The 21,547-nt window shown below is 46.5% G+C and overlaps 1 protein-coding gene across 1 annotated transcript in view; it reads left to right on the top strand.

Annotated features, from left to right (window-relative positions):
* The first annotated feature begins 244 nt into the window (after positions 1 to 244).
* Positions 245 to 21,547, top strand: part of Cbp53E (Calbindin 53E) — a 288,931-nt gene continuing 267,628 nt past the window's right edge. Inside the window, exon 1 of the mRNA XM_070530904.1 lies at positions 245 to 265. Within this exon, the coding sequence (XP_070387005.1) occupies positions 260 to 265 (6 nt within the window). The 5' untranslated portion in view covers positions 245 to 259. The remainder of the gene's footprint in view (positions 266 to 21,547) is intronic.

Below are 21,547 nucleotides of genomic sequence, written 5' to 3'. Positions count from 1 at the left end.
TAACTTTTTATTTTATGTCTGGTTAAAAAAAATTGAAATAGAGTTTTCTAGGGTGGTCTGATGTCTTCTTTACAGAAGGGGAGATGTTATAGGTAAGCGAACAAACGAATTCATTTGCCTGCGCTAGCAGAGATTATCTCGCCATTGTTGCCCTCGCCCATGTGTGGGGCGCACTGATGTAGCCTATGTTACCTAGGTATCCAGCATGGTCCCCGCTGCCCCGCGCACAGACTTCATGTAGTTGTACAGCGCACCGATTATGCCGGTAAGCTGGCTACTATAAGAGTTGCACGTTATACATATGCCTCCTCTACCCTCTTAAGAGGTAACTTCCGTAGTGAAGACGCTGCTGTTTTTTCTGCTTTGATCTCCGCAGCTGTTGCGTTTCGGCTTTCTCTCTTTATCGCTTCTTTATCCATTCCGTTGAGGCAGTGTTGTTGATTCCCGCCACATCTCGCGCTGTAGATCAGCTAGCTTTACTGTGTCCGCTCCTTGATTTAGGCACACGCGAGTACTGTTGCTGCGTCTGTTGCTGGGTCGGTGACAGAAGCATTAGGCGTGAACTCCGAAATAAAACACAGTACCACGATTTCCGTAAGCTGCATCTACTCGGAGAGCTAAAAGCGGACAAAATATTCATTATACACCGCCAAGAATTATACCAATAATTTGCAAACATTATTTTTCGTAAATCCCGCGTAAACAACGCAAGGATTTCACGCAAATTGCAAACTGTTGCATTACATTTGTTAGCTTTAGATGGTCTAAGAAATACAGTTTAAAGTTGTGCGTTTTTGGTGCAAAGTTGCCGAATTGTACACTTGGTACTTCATGTTTTTTTTTTAATTGGCTGATTTCCGTGAGTTTTCATTGATATGTTTCAGGCTCGAAATCTAAACTTTGTTTCCAGTGGTTGGTAGCTAGAGTTCAGCTTTATCTCTTAAATGCACCAAATTTCATTGAAATTGGTTCAGCAGTTGTTTGGTGAAAGCACTGCTGCGTTTCAAATGCATTTGGATAGGAAAATCGGTTTTGCCCCTGATCTAAAGCTTCCTTTAAAGCGAACGCGCAGAGATTAGAGGTCGATATGTAACACTCTTCTCACAGGCGAGGAGCGGAGAAATGTGTATAGAAGGAATGGTTTTGCTACGACAGCGACGGCAGCTGCCGCCTGTATACGATGGCTTAAAAGAACGTTAATGTGGTCAGTCATTCCTTGTTTTTCACTTCTTGAAACTCGCTATAAAGCAAATATGCTCAGTTTATGCGACACGCACGTGTCTCGTACAATGACGCATAACAAGGCGAAAGATTACCGAAAAAGGAAGGACAAAGGGGATACTGCAAATAGCGTCGCAGATTAGCTGGTCAAAGCATTGCGTCAAAAGTCAAGTCGAGCATTCGCTTGCATCTACCCCGCCAAATGCGCGTCGTGTCTTTGTAAGCCGTACATCTTTCCGTGGGTACCCAGTTAATCTTGAAGGCTTGAAGGCTCCTAATCATCGGCACACGGCAAAGTTGTGCTGCTGTTTGCACTGCCATTGTGGTGGAGACTTAATCAACACAGCTCGCGTACGCAAGGTTTTAAAAGTAAGGCAAGCAAAGGGTGTACCCAAGTGTTATCGGCACAGAACCGTTGCCGTTGTGCTAGAAGTCGTACGGGTAAGTATGGGGCATGATCTTTATATATATGTTGCTTGTGGGAGGGGTGAAGTCGTAGTTATACCTTTGTGCTAGCCTAAATTGGTCATCACCGCTGTATTACAAAGCGCAGTGGCTAATATCAACAAGAAAAGGGGCAAGTAATAACACACCCGGGCGCAGGAGGATTGAAGTCGATATCAAGTTAACATGAGGCGCTGCTGAATTTAATAATACGACAAGGCCTGGAGGTCGAACAACGAAGAAGTATGGGCTCATAAGCGAGGATAGGCGCTTGACCCTATAGCTTCCAAAAATCGACTAGCTAGCCCTCCACGCCATACCCCCCTTCCTCATTCAGAAAAAAAAGTAAAGGAAGAAATGTAGTTCATGCGACTCCTGTAACCAAGATTATAAAAACTCTTGGGAACCTTGAGCTCGTGCACTTTTCGAGCAAGTAAAAAAAGATACACCGGCACTTCGCGAAGCTCAGCTGTTGAATTTATTTTTCTGTGTCGCAATGACTGTCTTGGTCAGTTTCGATGGGCTGCCGTCGGAGGATCCTTTGCCAGTGCCTTCTTTACAACAAGATCTCTTCGACCATGCTCATCCCGAAACGCGCAGTGCGGAAACTTGGACGAAAGTGCAGAACAAAAGACAAAAGGGGAGGGGACTTGAGCAGTCGGGGTGAGGGCGCTGATGTAAAGCTGTTTCATCTCCCAACAATGTCTCTCACTTAAAGTTACCTTGAGCTTCAGAGCATAGCACCTAAATTAAGTTTCACAAAAGACAGTTGTTAGTTCTTGTAAAAATGCTTGCAGCTTTGCCTGAAGGGCGAAGCACGCAAAGCGACCGAAACCTTTAACGTTACGCGCGAGCTCCTCCGGCGGTGTTCTAACAAGAGACACTTATAGCAGAGCGCTGCATCCATGTGCGCACAAGGCTCATGCCGGCGTCGGAACGTAGAAAGCTGCCCTCGCTCCACTGCAGAGCCGATTGGTGAAGCGTGACGGCTCGTCTGCTTGGCTAGGTCGCTAAAGGGGACCAGCATTCGGGCCACTTGGTATTGCATAGCTGATGAAAGGATTTAGCGTGGTTGCCACCGAGAAGCAAGCCTTACAGCCACATCGCAGTAACGTGGGCTACCGTTATGTACGCCCTTGCCTTCTTGCTTACTTCTTGTGCATGCTCCCGTAAGCGGTCATTCACGCAACACTCGGTTTGGCCGACATATGTGCTATCGAAGGACGTGGGTATGGTAGAAACTAGGCCTCTAGAACACCTGACGAACAACTTCTGGTGCCTTGTGCGGCGATCGCATCCGCTTTCACAGAAAAACGCGATGGCACAGCTTAGAAAGCTTACTGGGGACAGAAAGAAACAACACACATACTGTGGCGGTTAGCAACTTTTTTTAGGTTGTGTGAGGTACGCCTTTTGCACATATGGTTTTACCGCCGGCCTCAACTTCGGAACTTGAGCCTCTGGACTTACCCTTCGTGTTCCATGCTTTACTTTATGTAGCAATGTCTCGGCTACATCACTCATAGCACTTGGCATTCAGCATTCAGTTCTGAGATTTAAAATTTTCTTTCGGTGAGAGTCATGTCTGTTGGACATATCAGTCACGTGCCGTGAAACAACTGCTGCATTTTGACTCCGTGCCTATAAACGTTGGGAGAACAGCAGTAGCTACGCGTTGCTTAGAATCGGCTCTCCGAATATCCTGCTCACACAAAATACGGTCCAGCTTCACTAGCCAAGCAGGCCGTTAATGGGCAGCTGGCCTCTCTTTGTCAGTCGTGAATGTGCGGTGCGGTTTATGTCATGCCCATATCTTGCGGTAGAATATATATCGGCCGAACTGAACGTTGCGTGAACCACAGCTTACGGGAGCGTGCGCAAACTTTAAGCAAGAAAGATAACAAGGGCGCACAAATGCTAGCCTACATCGCCATGCGTGGTTGTGAGGCTCGCTTCTCGGTGGCAATCACTCCGAGCAGGAGCGTCTTCAAGACGTGCGCTGCAAGCCTGTGTTATCAAAAAAAAAAAAGTTGCAGTTTCGCCCGAAAGGCCAACCATCGATTGCGATAGCAAATTAGTAGAAATCTATACAAAGTAAGGATAGTAGTTTTATCAGCCATGTAAACTTGTAAACATTCGCATATAACTGAATTAACAAGTATGGTATCGCGCGCGCACAAGTAAACATGAACACATCTCCCTCGATGACCATGCACACTCGCTGTCAAAACGCTGGGGTGAGGAAACGCGGCGGCAGCAGTGAGCGAATTGGCCTTCGTGCTGTCTCTCGCTACAATGCGAACGAAGCGGCGAGAACACAGCGCACACGAAGCTATGAGCACTCGGCACACTCTGTCCCCACCGCAGATCGCTTTCAAGATAGGTCCTGCGCAGCCGCACCATACACAGCAGCCACCGGAGTATAGAACTCCAAACACAATTTTCCAACTGTTATCGCACACAAGTGCTATAACATCGTGTGGACTTGCGAAAATCATGGCGACGCCGACGGCTGCAATGACGGCGGAAATGCGCCTAGAGTGTCCATAAAGAAACAATAAATTTTAGGGTTTTGCGTGCCAAAACCACTTTCTGATGATGAGGAACGCCGTAGTGGAGGACTCCGGAAATTTCGACCGCTTGGGGTTCTTTAACGCGCACCTAAATTCTAAGTACACGGGTGTTTTCGCCCCCATCGAAATGCGGCCGCCGAGGCCGGGATTCGATCCCGCGACCTCGTGCTCAGCAGCCCAACACCATAGCCACTGAGCAACCACGGTGGGTAGGAGTGTCCATGTAATTGCAATTGCAATAAAGGTACATAGACTTGTATAAGTCAGCCGTCAGTTGCACGGCGCATCTCAGAATCTGAATTCTTGAGCACCCGTCTTTGATGTACATGCGTCATCTTGTGATATTGCGGTAGGCTTTATGTGCACATGTGTGCGCATATAGGAGATCTATGTATAAGTAAAATACCTTCCTGCTATTCATCATCATCTCAGCCTGGTTACGCCCACTGCAGGGCAAAGGCCTCTCCCATGCTTCTCCAACTACGCCGGTCATGTGCTAGTTGGAGAAGTATAGGAGAGGCCTGCTATTAAATAGTTGTAAGTAGCACTAGTGTTCGTTTCCCCTTCCTCTGTGTGCGTCTTACTTTTGCGGCACTAATCCCCCTCCTCATCAGCTAGCGAGGTCGTTTTTGCAGCAAAACGACTTACGCGTCACTATAGTGTCTCTGTTCATCTCTGACCTCTCTAATCTCTAGCCGCGTATACTCCGTCGACACCGTGACAGCATGACGGCGATGGTGGCGATGGTGGCGATGGTGACGACAAAAACGCGCCTCGGGTGTCCGTATTATTTAAACAATAAACACAATTTGCCAACTTATTTGCAGACAGTTTACACTTCCATTACCGTAATTACAATATCAAAATTATGCGCAACTTTTGTACTACGTATAACAACCCAGCGATTGCGTTTGTTAATGAAGCTTACAGAGTCGAGCTTTGCACGAGCTGTTGATGGCCGATAACGCTTGTCTGTCAACGTGACACGGTAAAAATAAAACTAAAGAAAAGTATATATGCTGCCTTGTGTAGGATGTTTCGGTATTACGTATATACCTGTAACACTATACGGCAACGTTAGTGAATGAATTAATGAGAGATAAATCTACCCTTTAATCTTCCATGAGTTACATTGCTAGTCGAAGTACAGCGTCAAGAAAAGCGTGATCTGTTGACCTTTTACTTCATCAAAATAATAAAGTGATTTATCGATCGAATTCATAACACGTTCCTAACTGTAAGTCTTCGGGTAGGCGCGATAAAAAAAAAAAAAGGTCTAAGACAGCACCCCCCCTCCCCCAACCAGTGCCTAAAATCTTAACGACCACGTTCTCTGAAATATCCATCATCCAACTTGACATTCAGTGCGCCTAATTACGCAACGGGTCGCGCTTTCTTGCAGCGCCGTCCATGAAATATAAGCGCGGCGACATGCAAATGCTGCCTCGCGACCTAAGTGCCGGCATCGGTAGCGGATTATAAGCACGCCGGGAAAAAAATAAGAAAGAAACAACTAGATTAAACAAGCCCACTTTACCGGCACTTTCGTCAGGTGAAGCAGTGAGCTTGAGTTGAGCTTTGCACTTTTGACTACGTAATTAGGCTAGCTTAATGAACACTTCGATGGCGTGTTTCGAACTGCCTGGCACTTTAGGAATGAAAATGTGGTGAACTATAAATAGAATCGAGTACTATTACTAGCTTTACTATTCAATGTAGATGTTGGGTCATATATTTGGCTGGTCATGAAAAATCCCCACCGGTCACGAGAGCTGCAACCCCCGAACAATTGGTGTCATAGATTCATTCTGTAACGTAGCCGGCTAATTGTTGTACCTTCTTTCCAAAGAATATCTGCTTCACCAGGTACCTTCGCTTCTACGCCAATATTAGAGCTACATGTTTTATTGTTATTGTAGCTTGTCGTGTAAAAATATCAGAATGAGCGTATGTCGCATGCAAAGCTGAGGAGCTTCAGTGCAAGAATATAATACTATCCACGCATAGTCTTCATCAGAGGCCAAGAAATTATTTCGTTACGACGCTGTCTGCTAGGGGTGCGCGAATATTCCAAGCTTTCCAACAACGAACCGAATATTGTCCTATTGGATTCGGGCCACTCTTCGATTTGATCCTCGAATTAAATGGTCAATTTTCCAAAATCGGAATATTTCTCGAATACTTTTCGAATAGTTCTCGTCGTCGCCTGTACTCAATCAGAAATAAAATTGAAGCAAAAATGCGATAACGTTCATCCAAACCACAGTGAACATGACGTACCAGAGCGCGCTGCGTCGCTCATGGCACCAGACTTCCGAAATACGATCAGTCGCAATAAATGTTATTTAGACGTGGTATTCGCAGTGGGCATTGTTTCGTTCTGTTAGTAAGTGCCGCACCTGTCTGCTCTCATCGGATTAAACCTGGATACGTTTCATTACAAAACACTTGACGAGGCAACATCTCACGCGACCATTCAAACTAGGCAGAAAGTTCTTTTCTTTTTTCGCACTGCCATCACCGCAGACAACGCGTATTTCTGGCTGGGTCACGAAGGTGTACGCAGATTTTAATTGGTCCATAAGATGGAGCCGCGTGTTTACGAACAAACTGCTTAGTTTTTTTACAATGCTCTTCTTGGGCAAAATTGGTATGTTACACATGAATATCAAAACATTTAGTAATATGGAAATACAGCTTTTGCAGAACCCCTGTAAACAACGTAGCATATTCACGTAAGATATAAAATGACGTATAGAATTTTTCCGCTTTCAATTATTTAATTGATGCCATTTACAGAACCGCGATATCTGTTTTTAGTGCAGAGCTATGAATTTGCAAACTTCGTGCTACCATCTTTCTCTAACTTTGGAATGTTTGAAAATCTTTTTAACAAAATTCAGGCATGAAATCGAAATTCCGCTTCCAACAGTCACTCGTATTTAACTTTCTGTCTCAAATACAACAAATTTCATCAAAATTGGTCCAGGGGTTATCTAAGAAAAACGTTTTTGCGTTTTTCATGTATTTGAATAGGCCGCGTCGGAGCTGGGCCCGAGCCAGGCACGTACCCAAGGGGGGGGGGGGGGGGGGCCCAGAGGCCTGGGCCCCCTCCGACGCCACTATTTCTCCCACACATTCCTAAAGCGCCGCCAAATCAATGTTGAAACTTGACAGCTATTCGGCGGTCAACATTTTGCTGCCTTTTTCACTCCTTTTGGATGGCGGTAATTATCGGAATCTCCTGGGATGTGAAGGCCAGTTTCCTCATCGATTCGGTGCCTACGCGATCAACTCGAGATGCATTCAGTTGACGCCGTCTTTTCGACGGTCACGCGCATCGCTGTTGCTCCTTTAGTTCAACCTTCTTTGTTTAGACTTATCCAGGGACCAGGAAAGGGATTCAGTTCGTGGTCAGCTGGTCTGTATGCACGTGGAACGAGTTGCGGCCAGAGAAAACGCCAATTGCGTTTAATTTTTCCTTTTGCTTCATTATTTCCTCAAGCAAGGATCGCCGCGACGCTGACAGATTCTCGGCACCATATACCCGCGATATTGGTTAAATAAAGTGGAAAATAATATATTACGAGACAGCGTCCATTATCAAACCCTGTAATAACCCTTAAACTCATAAACAATATGACTGTCACCCGTTAACTCGTCTGGTTTTACCCTAATTGTAGAGCTCTTTTCGTGCAAGGTTGCGAACTGGAAACAAGAGTCGCAAAGAGTTGAGAAATGAGGTGATCTACTAAGGGAGACAGCCAAGGCAACAGCCAGTGAAGTTTTATGAGTAAAACGGGTCGATCAGTGGAATGAACGGCGCCGCAGACTTTTGAAGAGCGAAATGCTCAGACTCCATACATTTTGTCCATGTCTGTTGCACACCTCATCTCATTACTTCCACCGATGGACTCTTCAAAAACAGCAGACGCTCCGCAGCTGTCAAGTACGACGCCATTTTGAAAAGGCCGCATGACGACGATTTTCATTGCTTCTGTGATTGACGGGCGAAGTAACACAACTCCGCGCAGTTTGTGTGCCTTGGTTGCCAACTGCTGTTTTTTAAAGTGGTATTCTACTGAAGTAATCTTTATTTTACACTTTGGCTTCTTTACTTGTTCTTGGAAGTGTTCTTCCTGCGCTTCTTTCCTGCACAAGCCCATTTGACGTAGTTTCTTGTCTGTCAAGTAGAGGAAAGGTGTATCGCACAGACGTACCTGTAATATACACTCTATTTCATTTCTCTTTTGTGGGTTTGCGCATTTTTATGGCGAATGGTGGACGTTATTCACATTTGTACTAGTAAAGTACCCCCTCTCCTCATTTGCATATAAGTTGCCTTGGGTTGCCCCCCCCCCCCTGCGAGATCTTCTGATTACATGCTGGAATACACGGGGGAAATATGGCCCTAGTTCGCGGATAATAATGTTTGTTGAGTAAAAAAGAAAAAAAATGGCAGAACTCATATCACGATGACTGTCGGCGTTGTGTCGCTATATTTGATCAATATAGCGACACAACGCATTGCCACCGTCGAAACGAGTTATGCATGAGGCTTGTACTACAGCGGAATTCTTCTTTCGTGCTTCCCCAAGAGCACCCGGCACCATCTAGCTTGTGTGTGGCCTCCGAAATGCATGCGCGCGAGCGCTTAGAAACGCGTCATGCGGCAACCGGGCTCCTCGCTCGTGCTTCTTTCGAGACACGCTGCCCCATCTATCATAGCACTGCTGGAGAATTCCGCGCGTGGCCTCCAAGACCAGAAGCGTGGCGCGCTGGTGCCTGCGAACGCTGAGAATCGTTCCCTCGCTTGCCGCACAACCATTGACGCATACTCAGTGACCCAAGTTGGCGAGAGGTTCATTGAAGAGCGGCACATACCCAGTGCATTCCTGGCGCAACTCGCTAAAGCGTTGGCGCGAAAGAGGTTCATTGAAAAGTGGCGCATACACAATGCATTTGTGGCGCAGCACGCTTAAGCGTCGGGCTGCTGTCCTTGAACCCTTGTGACGCGTGTTCCGTTCCGCTCAGCATGGGGGAAATTTAAGGCATCTTTTTCACAGTTGTAGAGCGACACATTCCAATTGACACATACCCAGTGATCCAAGTTGGCATCAAAGAGGTTCATTGAAGACCAGCACAAACCGAGTGGAACATGCCCAGTGCTCCAAGTCGGCGTCCAAGAGTTTCTTCGAACAGTGGTACCTACCCACTCCCGCATCTACAGTGACCCATGTCGGCATGAAAGAGGTTCATTGAAGTGTGGCACACATATATATGCATTGCAGAATATTCAGTGACCCAAGTTGTTCCGACGGTTAGTTTCAAACCCTGCTCCCTCAGCACTTTTCGAAGTACAAAGAACATATTTATGGAAATTTCAGTCTGCCAAAGATTGACTGGTGCACAGGTTTAATTGGAAGCGAATGTGCTGTAGTTCGTGAAAAGGCGGGCTTTTTTGTAGACTTTGTAAACTACAATGGGCTTCTGTCTACACAATATGACGCCTAACTGCGTTGAAGATGTTTTATACTTGTTTTAATTAAACGTTCAAATTTTTCGCATGTGTGACGCATCTGATGATTTAGAGCGCAGCTTTTAGGCGCCCATTCCTGTGGCGAGCGTCGGCGTTGCTCCCAACGAGCACAGCGAACGATGAAAGAGCGAACGCGAAGCGCAGCGGGGAATGAAAGATGGCAATAGCCAAGAGAGCGCGAGGAGGGAGGTGCAGCGGAACCATGAGGCGTAAAGCGGAGGAGGGAGATATGGCGAAAGCGTGAGAAGAAAAGCGTAGTGCCGCGCAAGATGGGCTCTGCGGTGACGGTGGCTATACGAGATGGCGCTGCAGAGTAGCTCGCGTCGTCTGTTCACCGATGATCCCCGCAGGGGCGTCTGCGCAAGCAGGCGTTTGGTGTGTTGCGACACCACGGACCCGAGCACACGAGGGTTGGACCCTCCCGCGTGTAGCCGTGCGCGGCTTAGCCGTGTCCGGGGAAAGGGGGATCCTGGGGGTTGAGCCAATGCCGGGTGCTCGGACCTTTACGGCCCCCCGGCGGAGGCAACACGCCTCTTTGGCCTCTGCTTCACGTAGACGGCACCCCCGGACTGACCCACCCGGGGGAAATCGGTAGTCGCCTTTTCCTGTCTCTCTCTTCTCAAACCTTCGTCTTTATCTCTCACTTTACATCTTTCCTGTCTTCTTCTCTCTTCTATTTACTTCCTTCTTCTTGGCGGCAAGGGTTAACCCTGTGTGGCTATCCAATCTTGGGTACACCATATTTGGTTATAGTGGCGGCGTACGGCTGGCGTCGTGCAGACTTGCATGCAAGCTCTGCCGCGTCCCCTCGTTGGGCTCCGTGGTGGGTGGTCGGCGCTGTTGCCGAATTTTTATACATTTTCATGGAAACTTCTTTCCCCAAACTTCCTGATCGCCCTCAGAAACGAGGGCGCACCGAAGACCTCTTTCAATTTTTCGGACGACAAGTCCACAACTTTCCTCGATTCCACGTCATTCACTCAGAAAAGCCAGACAAACTAGTGCGATCCATTTCACCGTTCCTTGTTTCCAAGTCTTTGACCGAGAGAGAGAGAGAGAGAGAGAGAAAGGCAAAGGAAAGACAGGGAGGTTAACCAGAGATTATCTCCGGTTGGCTACCCTGTTCTGGGGGAAGGGAAAGGGGATGCAATAGGTGAGAAAGAAAGAAGGATAAAAAAAAGGAAAAAAAAAACCTAAGCACACACACGCACGTACACACGAACTATTTCTGTGGGCACTATCACGCAACCCGCAAAGGCATTCCTAGTCTTACGCAGTGTCACCGTACAGACCTGCGCCACACAGTGTACTGTCACAATTTGTCAGAAAGTCCCGTGTCTTTCAAGTATCGCAGCAGCGCCTTCATAGCGGATCGCGCTGATGTTCGCGTAGGCCAGGTTCCAAGGATCTTGTCTTCTGTCATAGGGCGCTTGTCCAGTTTGTCTAAGGTGGCTGAGAGGACAGTTCTTTGTGGGTTAAAACGAGAGCACTGACAAAGAAGATGCTCGATCGTTTCGTTGCACCCGCAAAAGTCACACAGTGGGCTGTTGGCCATTCCGATAAGGAAAGAGTAGGCATTTGAAAATGCTACTCCAAGCCATAGACGGATAAGAAGGGTGCAGTCACGTCGTGGAAGCTCGGACGGAATATGGAGCTGTAAATTAGGCTCTAGAGTATGGAGGCGTGCACTTGTGAAATCGGATGAATTCCACTGGGCTAATGTCAGGTCACGCGCAAGTGTGGCAAGTTTTTTCGCTGCGTCGGCTCTCGAAAGAGGAATGGCAACGCAGTTGACGCCGTCATGGGCAGATCGGGCAGCTGCGTCTGCTCGATCATTGCCATGTATGCCACAGTGACTAGGCAACCACTGATATATTATATCGTGCCCTTCGTCAACTAGTCGATGGTGGACTTCTCTGATCTCTGCGGCGAGCTGCTCATGTGATCCATGGCGCAGTACTGAGAGTACACTCTGTAGGGCTGCCTTGGAATCACAGAAGATTGACCATGCCTGGGATGGTTCCTCCTTAATAAAATGAAGAGCCGCACGCAGGGCTACGAGTTCAGCAGCTGTCGTTGATGATACATGTGACGTCTTGAGCTGTATCTTGACGGATCTTCTTGGTATCAGCACAGCGGCAGCTGCGCTTGCAGATGTAACTGAACCGTCGATGTAAACGTGTACGCGGCCACTGTGCACCTCATGTAAATGTTCTAACGTGGCCTGCTTAAGGGCAAACGAGGACATGTTGGCTTTCTTCATGATTCCTGGGATGGTGAGGCGTATGTCAGGTCTGTGCAGGCACCATAAAGGTAAGCATGGTCTTGCTGCAGGCATGTAGTTCGATGGCAATGAGGGGCGATTGGCATCAATTAAACGACTGAAAGTTGTGTGTGGCCTTTCTGTGGGTAGAGCGGCAAGATGGTGAGAAGGTAATCGGGCAACGTGCCGAATATGCGCCCTGAGAGCGTCGGTTGCCAAGTACGTTGATATTGGGTGATCTCGAGCTATGTTGATCGTTGCCGCTGTAGACGCACACCTCGGAAGACCGAGACACGTCCTTAGGGCCTGAGCTTGTAGTCCCTGGAGTACACGCAGGTTTGTTTTGCAGGTGTTGCCAATCACAGGGAGGCTGTATCTTGCGAAGCCGAGGAACAAGGCGTTATACAGCTGCAGCATTGACCGCACCGAAGTGCCCCATGACCTTCCGCCGAGAAATTTGAGGAGATGTATTATTGTCAATAATCTCTTCTTCAGGTATGAAACATGCGGGCTCCATGAAAGGTCTCGGTCAATAATTACCCCTAAAAAGCGGTGTTTTCGTGCATTCGCTACTGCTTGCCCATTGACCTTTACACTGTAACGCTTCATTTCCTTCCGAGTGAATGTAACAAGGCAGCATTTCTCTGAAGACAGCTCTAAGTTCTGTTTTCGCAAGTACAGAGATGTTATCGTAGCTGCCTTTTGCAGCCGTGCTCGTACCTGCAGCCGTGTTACGGCAGAAGTTTGACCGAAGTTTTCGGTACAGGATATAAGGTGTCGAGAATGTCAAGTGGCGATCTCCGTTTGGAGAGCTCCAAAATCAGAAGCAGTATGAGAAGCTGCCGAAACTTGTGTCATTTGGGGAGACCCAAGTAACAGTAACCCCGCACCGCACCATGAACACAAGCCGCGGTGTTGTCTCGGACGATGACTTGCTGGAGCTCACTGAGGATGAACTCTTGGAGGGCTTCAGTGACCAGAACGTTATCAATGTTAAAAGAATTAAGATCAGGCGTGACAGCAAAGAAATCAAGACCAAACACCTTATATTGACTTTCGGCTCAAGTATTCTGCCTGAGTCTGTAGAGGCCGGGTACATCAAGCTCCGTGTTCGGCCATATGTGCCAAATCCCCTTAGGTGTTTTAAATGCCAACGCTTCGGCCACAGCTCGCAGAGCTGCCGAGGCCGTCAAACCTGTGCGAAGTGCAGTGCACACGAACATACTTCTGAAGCTTGCGTGAACACCCTCCATTGCGTAAACTGTGAAGGCGAGCACGCCGCATACTCGCGGTCGTGCCCGTCCTGGAAAAAAGAGAAAGACATAGTCACAATCAAAGTAAAGGAAAACATATCATTCAAAGAGGCACGCAGGCGGGTAGCATACTTGCCAAAGAAAAGCTTTGCCGAAGTGGCGCGTCAGGGGGCAGCGTCACAACGACCTCCGGCGGCTGTCCGACCCACAGGCAGTGAGTCGGCAACTACGCCGTCTGCCCCCACGGCGGTTGCAGCTAGCGCTGCTCCGTCAACCCTGAATGAGGGATCACCGACCCCGAAGGTTGGCGCAGCCGAGGTTGCCCCGGCCTCCCCGGCCCCTTCCTGCGCTGGCAACAGCCGGCGCACCCAAATCCCTCAGGGAACCCCATCAACCTCCGGGCTGGTGGGCGCAGGGATCTTGCCCTCCAAGGTGGGACCCTCTCTAGTAACTTCTCGCTCGCAAGAGCACGTGCCCGGCACCTCACACGAGGCAATGGACACTACACCTGTCTTCACGGCGCGCCAAGCGCCTAAGGAGCGGCGAGGCTCCCTCGAACGCTCCAGAAAGGGCAAAACCCCGATTACAGGGCCTCGAAAGAGCTCTGTAATCTAAGACATCTTTCAGTTTCCGTACACACAGCACCAACTTACTTTAAAAATGGATACACAAATAATTCAGTGGAATGTCCGAGGTCTTCTCAGAAACCTTGATGTGCAGGAAATCATCCACCAACACAATCCAAAAGTGCTGTGTTTACAGGATACACACTTAAAATCCAAACACACAAACTTTCTCCGACAGTACATAACTTTTCGCAAAGATCGCGATGATGTCGTCGCATCATCCGGTGGTGTGGCGATTCTCACCCATAAAAGTATAGCATGTCAACCTTTACAGCTACGAACGCCCCTTGAAGCAGTGGCAGTGCGAGCTGTTCTGCTAAACAAACTTATCACTATTTGCTCAATTTATATACCCCCACACTACAAACTAAGCAAACATGAATTTCAGTCCTTCATAGATGAATTGCCAGAACCTTACGTTGTACTTGGGGATTTCAATGCGCACAACAGCCTGTGGGGTGACTCTCGTATAGATGCGCGAGGTCGTCTTGTTGAACAGTTCCTATTCTCTTCTGGTGCATGCCTGCTGAATAAGAAGGCACCCACATATTATTCTCTCGCCAACAGAACATTTTCATCAATTGACCTCAGCCTAGTTTCCCCGTGTATACTGCCTGAACTCGTATGGGAAGTTATGAACAATCCTTACGGAAGCGACCACTTCCCAATCCTGCTTAGAACACCTGAAGTAAAGGAACATCCACCACAGGCTCCTAGGTGGAAAATTGACACTGCCGACTGGGAAAAATTCCGAACTCTATCTTGTATTTCGTGGGATGACATGTCCTCGCTAGGAATTGACGCTGCTGTCGAATATTTTACAGCCTTCATAATAGATGCCGCATCTAAATGTATATCACAAGTAAATGGCCTGTCGTGCAAACCGCGTGTTCCGTGGTGGAACGACGATTGTAGGATCGCACGTAAAAATCAGAACAAAGCGTGGGGGTTGCTACGCGCCTCCTCCACTGCGGAGAATCTTATTAACTTTAAAAAAGTAAAATCACAAGGCAGGCGAATCCGCCGTCAGGCCAGACGAGAAAGTTGGCACAAGTTTTTATCAAGTATTACCTCGTTTAGGGATGAAGCCAAAGCCTGGAACAGAGTAAATAGGATTAGAGGGCGGCAAACACATTCACTCCCCCTGGTAAACACACAGGGAGATACACTGAAAGATCAGGCCGACTCACTTGGGGAGCACTTTGAGGGTGTATCAAGCTCAAATCATTATTCGCAATCCTTCCTAAAATATAAAGAAATAGAAGAATGCAAGCCACTCATCAATAAATGCCGACAGAATGAACCGTACAATTGCCCTTTTAGTGCTGCCGAGTTGAAAGCTGCCTTGAGTGCATGCAAGAGTTCCGCACCAGGATCCGATAGAATCTTGTACGAAATGCTCAAAAACTTACACAATGACACGCAAGTAACACTACTTACACTCTTTAACACTATCTGGGACGCAGGGTACCTTCCAACGGCATGGAAAGAAGCCATTGTGGTCCCTGTTTTGAAACAAGGGAAAGACCCTTCTTCAGTGGAAAGCTACCGCCCGATAGCCCTCACAAGCTGCATGTGCAAGCTATTTGAAAAAATGATAAATCGGCGACTCATCTTTTTCCTTGAACAGAGCAAAATTCTTGATCCTTATCAGTGCGGCTTCCGAGAAGGACGCTCCACAACTGACCACCTTGTACGTGTAGAAGCAAATATCCGGGACGCATTTGTACACAAACAATTCTTCTTATCCATATTCCTCGATATGGAGAAGGCGTACGATACGGCGTGGCGTTACGGTATCTTAAGAGACTTGTCAGAAATGGGCATCCACGGTAATATGCATAATATAATAGAAAGATATCTGTCAAATCGTACCTTCCGGGTAAAAGTCGGCAATGCACTCTCACGCCCTTTTACGCAAGAAACGGGTGTACCCCAAGGAGGCGTGCTGAGCTGCACGCTCTTTATCGTGAAGATGAACACGATTCGTGCTTCATTACCACCCGCCATCTTTTACTCTGTCTACGTGGACGACATTCAAATAGCTTTCAAATCTTGTAACCTCGCAGTCTGCGAGAGACAGGTACAGCATGGCCTGAACAAAGTCTCAGTGTGGGCAGACAAGAATGGATTTAAGATCAATCCTAACAAAAGCTCTTGCGTTCTTTTTACAAGAAAGAGAGGCCTGGTTCCGGATCCTTCCTTAGAACTGTGTGGACAACGAATACCTATCAGCAAAGAGCACAAATTCCTAGGTGTCATACTTGACTACAGACTCACTTTCGTTCCCCACATTAAATATCTGAACAATGAACATAATCAAATGAACATAATGAACATAATGAACATAATCAATGAACATAATCAAATGAACATAATGAACAATGAACATAATCAAACTTCTATCCCAGACTACATGGGGTAGTGACAGAAAGTGCCTAATGAATCTCTATAAGAGCCTCATCCGGTCACGATTAGATTATGGTGCTGTGGTATATAACTCTGCCGCCCCAAGCGCGCTAAAGATGCTAGACCCTGTTCACCATCTGGGTATCCGTTTAGCCACAGGAGCTTTCAGAACGAGTCCCGTACAAAGTTTATATGCAGAATCGAATGAGTGGTCACTTCATATCCAGAGAACATACATCAGCCAAACATATTTTTTGAAAGTGCACTCTAATCCTGAACATCCCTGTTTTAACACCATCAATGATATGACATATGCTACACTGTTTCGAAATCGTCCTTCCGTAAGACAGCCTTTCTCGCTGCGTGTGAGGGAGCTTAGTGAAGAAATGCACGTTCCGCTCCTCGAGCTTCCCCTAATGCATCCAGCCAAGCTGCTACCTCCTTGGGAGTGGCAGCTCATACAATGCGATATATCTTTCATGCAAGTAACAAAACACACTTCAGACATTGAAATCCAAATGCATTTCCGGGAACTCCAGCACAAACACTCCTGCGCGGAGTTCTACACTGACGCATCGAAGTCACACCATGGGGTGTCTTATGCAGCTGTCGGTTCATCCTTCTCGGAATCCGACGTACTGCATCCGGAAACGAGTATCTTCACGGCTGAGGCCTACGCACTACTGTCGGCTGTGAAGCATATCAGGAAATCAAAACTCCAGAAAGCAATCATATATACGGATTCCCCTAGTGTTGTGAAGACCTTGATGGCATTCTCTAACCACAAAAATACGGTAATTAACGAACTTTATTCTGCTCTGTGTAAAGCGTATATAGGTAATAAGCATGTCATCATATGCTGGGTGCCAGGTCACAGGGGCATCGAAGGTAACGTTCTAGCGGACCAGATGGCCACGTCAGTTGCATCGCATTCTGCTAATCCCACCGCTGAAGTTCCTGTCACAGACCTGAAGCCCTTCTTACGGAGGAAACTACGGAACCAGTGGCAACGGCTATGGGACGCGGAAACAAATAATAAGCTCCACGTGATAAAGCCACAGTTAAGATTCTGGCCTTCTGTAACAAAATCACGCCGGACAGATGTCCTATTCTGTCGTCTGAGAATAGGACACACATTTGGCACACACAACTTTTTACTCACCGGAAACGAGCCTCCAACCTGTAGTAGATGCGGGGAGGGGCTGACCGTCCTCCACGTCCTTCTGGAGTGTCGGAAAGCCGAATCCGAAAGAAAGAAACATTTTGCCTTAGCATACCGCCAGCACATCCCCCTTCATCCAGCAATGTTACTAGGCCCAGAACCGCTGTTTGACTCCAGCGCAGTCCTGGGCTTCCTGAAAGATGTTGTATTACATGTTATTAGCCCCACACACTCGTAGCGTCTCCTCTTTCCAGAGGATGCCGCTGTGATAAATTTTTTTATGTAGCACATGCCTCTAGGCCCTTGTGTCTCAAGGGCTCTAACGAGGCAGTGGTGCTCTAGTGAATTTTAGAATCTTATATATTTTATATTTTGCATCATTCTTTTACGATGGATTTTAATGTACATAGTATCCGTCATTAGTCATCGCCATAATTTTATAGCACGCAGATTTTACGCACTTTACAGCGACTATTTTTAGGCCACTTTACAGCCAAGTCACATCTTCCATATTACATCGTTAACACTACCACTTGTCATGGCGCTCTTTGGCCAAACCTGGCCCTTGCGCCATAAAACACTACACATCATCATCATCATGTTCACCGATGATGCCACCGATATCATATTTAGAGAGAGAGAGATAAGCGGGACGGGAGAGGCAGGTCCGATACCATATATGGAAATATATGGAAAGAAAGCATTGCATGAGCGGAGGTCTATTTGCGGTAGCTGCAGTGAATCGCGCCCACGCATCACCCACGCGCTGCCTCTCGCGATCTCCCGATTAGCGAGGCAGTAGCGCCACATTTCGTTCCGTTTGCAACGTTCCCGAGCTAGATTGCCCGATAGATTGCCCGCGCCAGCCAATATGCCGCGATATGAAAACACTTATAGAGCTGAGCGCAAATTTCGCGTTAGGGAGTATCGTAATCATCGGTGAATTCTTACAGCGAAGCTGTTAAGGAATAGTGCCCCCAGGATTTTGTCCGTGTGTAGACACAAAACTCCCCATACATTGGCCGATCCCAAAGATAGTGCAATGCCGAGCCGACCCGCGGTGGAGTTGAAGCAGGCGTTCAGCACTACCCTACCACAAATGCACATTTCTTAAGTACCATGCGGTTAAATAAACTCAAACCATTATATGTCCCAACCAATACGCGAAAATCACTCGCAGTCGGCTGAGTGACCGAATCACGGTACCGACGGTGAGAAGAGTAAACACGCGTTAAAAAGCGCTTTGATTGGCGTAAAATTTCTCGGAGAGGCTCCTGTAAACAAAGTAAATTAATGGCTTTGAAAAGAAAATGCAGTACGTTTGGCCTGGGTGGCAATAGAACCCGGGCCTCCAGTGTACCAGACGAGCACGCATCCCCTACGCCACGGCGGCTCCACGGTTCTGGTTGACTAAAGGTATGCCTAGTGCGTGCGTCATTGTGAACGTGAAGGCGCAGCCAATTGGGAGGAGGTAGCCATACGTCATGAGTATATAAATTAAGCAGCGTGCTCCTATCTAAACACATGTAAAAGGAGAAATCGTTCTTCTCGGAAACCACTGCACCAGATTTGACGAGGTTTGTTGCATTTAAAAGAAAAACGTAAAATCGAGTGACTGTTTGTTTCGAATTTTCTATTAGGTCGTAAATGTTGTGGTAAAAATTGGCAAAAATCACAAATTTTCAGAAAACGAAACTATCTAGTTTTCATCTCTGTAACTTAGCAGTGAAACATGATATCACAATTCTGTTAATTGCATCTCATAGTAGACCTTAAGCGGACAAAAATGATATGTCACTTATGAATGTCAAAATATTTGGTAATAAGAAAATCCACCTTTTACAGAACCCTTGTACACAACGTAACGAATTCACGTAAAATACTAATTGACATATCGAATTTGTCCGCTTTTAATGATCTAATGGATTTTGTTTACGGAACCGCGATATCTGTTCTTGATGCAGAGTAATTAATTTGTAAATTTCGTGCCTCTATTTTTTTCCGAACTTCAGAATTTTTTTGAAAATTATTTTAACAAATTTCAGGCCCTAAATCGACGCTCCGCTTCCAACAGTAAATAGAATTTAAAATTATCTCTCTAATGTAACAAATTCATTAAAATCCGTGCAGAGGTTGTCTCAGAAAAGCGTTTCTGCGTTTTACATGTATTTGAATAGGCCGCGTCGGAGTTGGGTCCCAGCTAAAGCTTCCTCTTAATGTCTAATTGGTCGCCACTCTGCGGTCCTTTTAGTTATGAACTCCTCGCAGGCAAGCGAGCGCGGTGAGACGCTCGGCGTGTTTTGATTTGGCCTTACCGAGGCGCAATTAGGACACAGCCGAGAGTCGTTGTGCTGACACTGAACGCGCGGGGACAAACATTTTTACCAAAGAGGCTATAACGCTTTCGCATTCCCACAAGTTAGCATTCTTAAGTGTCTCTGCCGAATTTTTATACATAGTTGAGATCATGCCTAAATACGTGTACCGTCGCCGAGACTACTGTGCTCTCTACAATCGCTTCACTGCTGGGATTGGCTAACTTGTTACATAACAATGACGTTAGTTCACGCGTGGACCAGCTTACATCAACTGTACAAAGTGCTATGTAAAAATGTATACGGAAATTCTGAAAAAGAAAGACAAAATTTCCTGAATGATTTTTCGCATTAGCTGAAATATTACTTCCGCAGTAAGGCAACGGTTCCAGAACCTTTGCAAGGAAATGAACGACGGATATTGGTTCCAACGGTTTGCTATTTTTGCCGAACAGTGTCCAAACAAATTCTTCGTCGCGGTGAAGCGCGTTACCATGAAAATATCGAAGTTAACTTTAAAGCTGGCCCTCAAAGTTTCTGGCGCTATTCAAGGATGCAAAGAAAAAATAAAGTAAGTTCAACTGTTCATAAAAACTCTGGCACGATGTACTTTAAGCCAGAAGATACCAGTATCTGCAACTTGTTCGCCGAGCACTTTTGCGCCTGTTTTTCTTCGGCATTAGCCCCGATAGATGACGTCACCTTAGCAGATGGTTCAGACTTTCTCTTCTTGTTGTTACTGAGCTCGAGGTTTCCCATTGCATAAAGAAACTGATGGCGAAATGTTCGACGGGCTATGATGGAATTCGCAACTTCATAATCAAAGATTGCACAGAAATATTTGTTCCTATTTTGACCAACGTGTTTAATATTTCTTTACGAAGTGCGTTTTTCTGTTCGAATAGCCTGTGTTTAAGGTTGGCGATCATTGTGACGTGAAAACTTTCGGCATGTTTCTCTTCTTTCAGTGTTTTCAAAGGTTCTTGAAATGGTAATACATGAATGAGTGTACGCTTATCTTAAGGGCAAGATTTCTCCCCTTCAACACGGGTTTGTGCAACGTAGATAAGTAGAAACCAACATAAACACTTTTCTTAGTTACACCACACCGGCCGTATTTACCCGCAGTTAAATGGACACAGTGTACTTTGATTTGACGAGTGCTTTTGACAAAGTGTGTCGTCAGCTACTGCTCCTTAAACTGCACAAGAATGATTGGTGCAATTTCTACTGTAAGGGGTTGGAAAGCTACCTTTCCAATCGAGTAAATTTTGCAAGATTTGTATGGTAAAGTTTCCAGCCCATTTACATTTTTGTGTGGAGTACGTGCCTCAAGACTCCCATTTAGGACCACATTTATTATTGGTGTTTGTAGATGATTTGCTCTGTTATAAAGTTAAGTCAGAAACTTTGATGTTTGCTGATGATTTGACTTTGTTTCGGAGAATAAAGTGTGTAAATTACTGCTACACATTGCAGGAGGACGTTCATTTTTTCATCAGTGGCGTGTTACTAACAGACTTTAACGTCAAGAAAGTGAGCGTGGTGTCTTTTACCAGAAAGCTTGCGCAGACGAATTTTAAATTCGCTTTGTCGAGTGATAGTATTTGTAGTGGGCTCGATGTCCGTTACCTTGCGGTTTATGTAGATTCAAGGCTGAATTTTCACCTTCGTGTATTATATATTGTGAGTCGTGCCATGAAGTATTTAGGCTTAATACCTACACTTAGAAAGACGTTTCG

Source organism: Dermacentor albipictus, chromosome 1 (genome assembly GCF_038994185.2).
Source record: "Dermacentor albipictus isolate Rhodes 1998 colony chromosome 1, USDA_Dalb.pri_finalv2, whole genome shotgun sequence".
NCBI classification, from domain to species: Eukaryota; Metazoa; Arthropoda; class Arachnida; order Ixodida; family Ixodidae; genus Dermacentor; species Dermacentor albipictus.
The sequence above is the reverse complement of the archived record's forward strand: the minus strand, read 5'-3'. Positions and strand labels throughout refer to the sequence as shown.